General features: G+C 40.7%; 1 protein-coding gene across 1 annotated transcript; it reads left to right on the top strand.

Annotated features, from left to right (window-relative positions):
- Window positions 1–2183: 2183 nt before the first annotated feature.
- LOC129816890 (acyl-CoA-binding protein-like) lies at window positions 2184–6327 on the top strand. The gene is made up of 4 exons (XM_055871859.1): window positions 2184–2292; window positions 5283–5400; window positions 5500–5562; window positions 5784–6327. Exons 1-4 carry the CDS (start codon window positions 2284–2286, stop codon window positions 5855–5857), a joined length of 264 nt encoding a protein of 87 aa, XP_055727834.1. The 5' UTR covers window positions 2184–2283; the 3' UTR covers window positions 5858–6327.
- The last annotated feature ends 695 nt before the right edge of the window (window positions 6328–7022 follow it).

The raw sequence follows: 7022 nt of genomic DNA, 5'->3' as shown, positions 1-7022 counted from the left end.
CTACCTCATCCCCATATTGTTTTTATTTACTTGTTTTGCTCTTTTGCACACCAGTATTTCTACTTGCACATCATCATCTGCACATCTATCACTCCAGTGTTAATTTGCTAAATTGTAATTATTTCACTACTATTGTCCTATTTATTGCCTTCCCTCCTTACTCCATTTACACACACTGTATATATATATATATATATATTTTTTTTTTCTATTGTGTTATTGACTGTACTTTTGTTTATCCCATGTGTAACTCTTGTGTTGTTTTTTGTTGCACTGCTTTGCTTTAAGTCACAAATGTAAATGAGAACTTGTTCTCAACTGGCCTACCTGGTTAAATAAAGGTGAAAAAAAGCACACACAAAAAACGAGATTCTATTGCAAAAGAGTTACAGGGGGTGTTGAATGGTAGTGTCCTGTCCTCCCAGGCTGTTGGCCTGGTGTAGGATCAGATAGGGTTAAAATAGGGGAATGGGATAGTGCTTTTTTATGAGTGTAGGGGGTTAGTTGGCGTGTATCACGTGTATCACCAAGTATAATGGATGTATTTATACTCCAGTCCTGTTGGTGGCACTAATGCAACACATTGGATGCCAACTTCTGCTAAACCCTACCAGAGAAGAACAAGGCACCAAAGCCAAAAAAGCTTTCTCATTTTGACAAAGGATGCTGGTCCAGCAGGATAAATTAATGGGTGAATATCACCGCCAATCAAAACACTGCTGGTTAAGTAATACTGTGAAACAATTATTCCACTACTATTGCAAATATATTATGGGCATTTTCTGAAATTGCAATAATTCTTTAAAAAATCCGATGAGAGATATCATAAGGCTACCCTCACATAGACGATTTGAAATTACATGATCCATTGCGAACGTGCATAAAGATGTTGGAATTCAGATATGACATCATTTTATCACTATACACTGGTCGTCACTAGTTACCACAGCCAAAGTCATAAACCCCGCCCATTTCTACAAGTTATCTTCTTAAGGTTTTTTTAAACCTAACCTTAGCCACACTGATAAACGTATGCCTAACTCAAACCTTTCTATTAAAAGACTAAAAACCTGCTGTTTGTTTTCATATTTTTTTACAATCTAGCCAATTTTACCTTTGTGGCTCTGGTAATTAGGGAAAACCCTATCAGCTGAATGTTTTAACTACCGCGCGGACATGGTTCAATGTCCCCCAATAAATCAGCACAATCTACTTTTTCGTTTTTTCTAATTGCTGGCACCTTGAAGCTAAAATTGGCATAATGTGTATACTGTGCTTTTGAACATACAAAAAAAAGGTAAGAGAGCAATGTACAAGACGACGAATTTAGCAAAACAAGGAATTTGTTGTAAGTATATGTGGGCCGCATCTTCATGCGCCTCCCCTATTGATGATCACTGATCATGAAAAGCATGCAGTTTCTTGTATTAACTCTGAGCTAAATGTGCGCAATTGTTTTGCATGGAATATTCGGAAATGTGTGGTTCTGACCATGCTCTTCAAGTGGTGATATTACAACCAAAAAGTTAATTTATTTAACAATCACTTAAAACAGAAGTCAGTGGTTTTAGCGGAGCTGGTGTTCTCCTTGCCCACCAGCAGGCAAATCTAACGTTCTTCACCTAATTGTGACGTTTTAATGATAACGACCTATTGGAGAAGACTGTGTTGTCTTTAGTAGAGATACATATTTAATTGTTGCAGACACACATTCCCATGACCCCGTGCCCTACTGTAGTGGGACCACTACTCGTGCCAATGAATTGAGGGATTTGATTGGTTACCTTTACTCACCCCAACTAACCGAAATGATGCGTGAATGTCATTAGTTAAATCTACCAATGGAATTGAGGGGCGGTATCCCCTTGCACAGTAGCGAAACGCTACTGACACAGATCACTGTGTCGTGAGCAGCATTAGCAACAATAGTCGCCGGTTTGCCTTCAAAATAAAAGTCCCCAATTGAAACTGATGCTAACCGATAACGCTAAACAAGGTTGGAATGTTATATATATATATATTCAAAAAAATACAATAATTAGTTAATTTGACACAATCGCACTGTGAATGTATAGACTTCAGAACGTTGGGCACTTTATCCGTTTGCATGTTTCAATGGGTGACTTATTTTCAAGGCGAACCACCGATTCCACTATTGTTGCTCACGCTGTTGCTCACGACACACACATTAGGAACGGTCTACTCTCCTTTCCGTTAGTTCTGGGCTGTGGACGCCAGCAGTGTTCTGTGACTGTACTAAGGGCCTTCAAAAGGAATTGAATCATGTCTGAGGTTTGGATCGAATTTGTATTTTGTTTTACATTATATTGTAGCTCGTTGCCATAACATGCATAGGTAGCTGTATTATTTTGATTTCCTGGTCCAAGTGCAGTTTCACTAACATGTCGACTAGGCTTTGTCAGCTAACGGTCAGTTAGCTTGCTAGCTAGAACACAAGTAAAGAGCGTATCGTTTTTGCCAAACTGGGGTTGGCACTTGACACCACTACTTATAGTAACTAAGTTACTAGGTATCCCCGTCGGTCTTGTGGCAATTTTGAATTGAACTTGATTAATGTTATTGCCTTTAAAAAGGCGCAATGCCCATGCTTCAACCCGATGAAACCACCATTTCATTTGTTTGACAGCTCAATATCTAGCAAGCTAATGTCACTGGCAAACCAGAGCGCCAGAGGATTGCCTGGCTTTGGCACTCAGTCACCCTGCTTGAAGGGTGTGGTGCGGCTTTGACATAGCCCAAGGCACTGATTGTGTGTGGACTTCACACGCGCCTCTGTTGTATATGATTGCTTGCGTAATATCCTGGTGAGAAGAAGCATGTGAAAGTAATTATATCTAACGTTGACTAAAGTTTAGCTTGTTCTTATAGGATGAAGGAAGAAATGTTGCCGTTTTGCGCAACCCTTTTAATCACATGGTCACTCGAAGGCAAGAAGGCTCGCGCCCGGAACGCAGGGTCATAAACTCCCATTTAATAAACCCATTATTGAACAACTTGCAGAAAAAAAGGCAAGCATCTGTGTTTCTGGTTAGAGGAATGAATATATATATATTAGTCACGTTATATGTTTACATATACCTAAATTAGGTATATGTATAGGTCCAAGAGGCTTCTAAACAGCTTCTACCCCAAGCCTATAAGACTCCAGAACATCTAATCAAATAGCTACCCAGGCTATTTGCATTGCGCCCCCGGTTACTCTGGTTATCTATGCATACTCACTTTAACTTTACCTACATGTACATATTACCTCGACTAACCGGTGCCCTCGCACATTGTACCGGTACCCCCTGTATATAGCCTTGCTATTGTTATTTTACTGCTGCTCTTTAATTATATTCTTTGTAGGTATTTTTTATTAACTGCATTGTTGGTTAAGGGCTTGTAAGTAAGTATTTGATTTGAAAAAAAGTATGCAGTTCCATCAAATTGAAGGTAAAAGCACTGTTGGAGTTGATCACATTTATTTGACCGGTTTGTACTTTGTCCCTTCAGCTTATGCCCTCTGCCACTCACCTGGGGGCATATTCATTACGCCGATTCTGTCGCAAAACGTTTCTTAAAACGGAAGCAAACGAAACAGGGCGGGACCTAACTGAATTTGTTAAATAGAAACTCTCGTTTTACGCTGCTTACTTCCGTTTCGTTCTTAAAACGGTAAATGTTTCCGTAATGAATACCCCCTTATAAAAGTTCACAGGTGAGTTGTAGCCAGGGAGATGGATAATATTTTAATCAGTGAGTTTGGCAACCTGATCTCTGTCCTGCTATTGAAGCAGAGGGCAAAGCATATTGGATATCTGTTTATCTGAGTAGATTAGATTACATTGGTTTTGGCTGTGTCACATTTTTAGTGTGTTGCCTCACACATATTGCAACATTAAAACTCAAGACCTTGGTTGTTTATTAATTTAAGTTCAGATAATGTGCTTGTTTAGCCATTACCTTCAGGCCAGATTATTTTGTAGGTAGCTGCTACACTCTCATACATAAGCACCTTGCCGGGTTGTCTCCTTCCTTCTCTGGATCGACCTAGACTCAAATGAGCATTATATTTGCATTGATACACAATGCTTTTGTATCTGGCAGGACTAGGACTGTAAATGGTGGGCAATGCAAAGCTTTTTCCCTGGAACTGTTTTGTGGTATAACATTTACAATGTCTGAGTGAGCAGGTGCACAAAGCTAATAGATGCACACTTTTTTGGAAACTTTTTTTATTTAACCTTTATCTAACTAGGGAAGTTAGTTAAGAACAAAATCTTATTTACAATGACGGCCTGCCCCGGCCAAACCCTAACCCGGACGACACTGTGCCAATTGAGCGCCGCCCTATGGGTATCCCAATCATGGCCGGTTGTGATACAGCCTGGAATCAAACCAGGGTGTGTAGTAACGCCTCTAGCACTGAGATGCAGTGCCTTAGACCGCTGCGCCACTCAGGAACCCCAAAACACTTAAATGTGTTGTCTTTTAAAACCTGCCTTTGAGGCTGTACAGATAAGGGTTAGGTCCTTCCCCCAGGTTATTACCTCTACTTGGACTCTGACCAGGGTGATTTGCAATCCAATCTTTCCTCTGGGTGGGTTGCAAAAGCAACATCCAGGCCATCTGACACCAAACATTTCAGTGACACTAATAATGGCCAAACTATAAGTGGAGGCAACAGACTGCCTATGTTCCTAGGCTATACAAAAGGAAAAGCAGCCAGTGTTTTGTCTCTCTTCCCCCCTGGCACAGTTGGCAGGGTGACACATCCAGTGTGGCATTTTGTAGTGTTGCTCAGCCCACTCAGAGGACCCATTGTACTGCTGGGGGGCCTGTTTTTTTCTTTCTTGGCAGCATAGACCTCCTTTTCAGCAACAATGATTGGTTTCCATACTCAGTAGCTCTGGTTGAGGCCAGTTTCTATGTTCTGCCATTCTGGTCTCCAGTTGCTCACAATGGAATGTCATCATGACTTTGATGCAGATTTAATACCTGTAGGCTAAGCCAAATAGACCTATATGAGATCAAGGTTCAATGTACGCCAGTGCTAACTCTCTCAATTGCTATCCGGTGATTATCTAGCTTAGCCTTTTTCTGACATAGATTTGCTGTAAGGTTGCTGGCATTTTGTAATGAGATTGTACAGGAACCTTTCATGTCTAAAGCCATCAAATCTCTCCGATTTCACTTGGAAGCAGCCATTTTCAGGTGTAGGCTTTTCTTTCTCTATTTAGCTGACTTTAAATCACATATTTTGCTTCTATCCCACCCAGGCAGACTTTGATAAGGCTGCAGAGGAGGTGAAGCAGCTTAAGGCCAAGCCAGCAGATGCAGAGATGCTCAGGGTTTATGCTCTGTTCAAACAGGCCAAAGTGGGCGATGTCAACACCGGTAAGCCAGCATCCAGTGCTTTGTGATACCCCTCAAGTGTAGATGACTCATTGTATTGGGTATAGTCTGTTGATTGTGTTTTTTACTTTGTTTCTGAAGCTCGTCCTGGGATGCTTGATTTCACTGGGAAAGCCAAGTGGGACGCCTGGGAGAAGGAGAAAGGTGTGTTTCCTGTAGTCCTGCCCACATTTCAACTGTAGAGGGCACTGTTCACCTTAAGTGATTTGTACTCCACAGGGAATCGGATTTAGACAGCTGTGGATCCCTTCAGCTCAATGCATTTACAGTCATACGTGTACTGGTTGAGCCAGACAATCTGAACAGTAACCTGTTATTAGCATGTTTTATGAATGTGTTTTTTCTCTTCCTTGTGCCTCTTACAGGAAAGAGCCAAGATGATGCCAGGAAGGAGTACATTGCCTTGGTAGAGGAGCTTAAAGGGAAGTACGGTGTCTAAGAACTGACTGGGCCGATCGCTGGCAGTGTAGAACCATGACCTCTGTGGTCAGCCCACACCTCGTCCCTGTGAGATGCCTTAAATTCCAGTAGTATGCCCTCTGCTACAATATCTGGGGCAAATGCATATGTAAAATACTTTGTAATTCTAGAGGTGTGCTTAGTTTAGTGGAGTAGCTTGCGGGGTGATTTTAGTTGGCACTTTTTGGCCTATTCAAATGGTACAAAACAAGAAATCAAGCCCACCGCATGTATTTTACGTATGTGTTGGACCCAGGTATGTTTGTGACTGTGTTGCATGTGAATGCTGAATGCCTATTGTGGAACACCTATGGTCATACTGAGAATACAAGACTGACAAGCCGCCGCTACGGACCAAGTCAAGCCGTCCTCCACCAGCAATTTCCTAGTGAATGTTCTCAACTGGTTGTACAGCCCAGGAACTCCATAAAGTCTACATTTGTTTTAACATTTCTGTTGTCATGCTTGGTTATTTCATGAAATGAGATCTTACTCTTGTCTGACTCCGCACATTTAAATAAATGTGTATATTCAGTAAATCTAAAATCAAGAAGAATACTTTATTGTTCATTTACCACCCTGTTTTGTTGCACCATCTCCTTTGGCCAAATGTCTTGAGAAACACTAGTTTCTTGAATAATGCTTCCAACAGCTCCCCAATATCTTTATACTTCTTGTAGGAATGGTTAGCTCTTATCAGTTAACCAATACAGTACCATTAATACCCATAAAACCTAGTGGTCAAACAAGGAAAAACAATTGGAATAATTTTCCACCATTAAATTTTGCCCAAAGGGGATTTTAGAAACACTTAATAAAGTCTGTTTCGTGTAGGCTTACCCTGGTGTGACATTTTGATAACCGTGTATATCTCTTAAGGACAAAGTGACTTACTAATATATTCCCCTGTATTTACCCCAAAAATTAAATGCTAATGTGGCTATCATAAACTACAAATGCCATGATCTGGATGAGACTGCCGAATCGAGGCAAAGGTAAAAATGTCTGGATTAACTAATGTTAGCTAAATGTAGTAATGAATAAATCGTCTACATTTCTTTAAAATTGACAATTCTGAATGTCTTGTATGTTTTAAATTGACACAATACCTGTTATCTAAGGTGTCAGCTAGACATGACATGCAG

Source organism: Salvelinus fontinalis, chromosome 19 (genome assembly GCF_029448725.1).
Source record: "Salvelinus fontinalis isolate EN_2023a chromosome 19, ASM2944872v1, whole genome shotgun sequence".
Taxonomy (NCBI): Eukaryota; Metazoa; Chordata; class Actinopteri; order Salmoniformes; family Salmonidae; genus Salvelinus; species Salvelinus fontinalis.
This window is presented reverse-complemented; position numbering and strand designations above follow the sequence as displayed.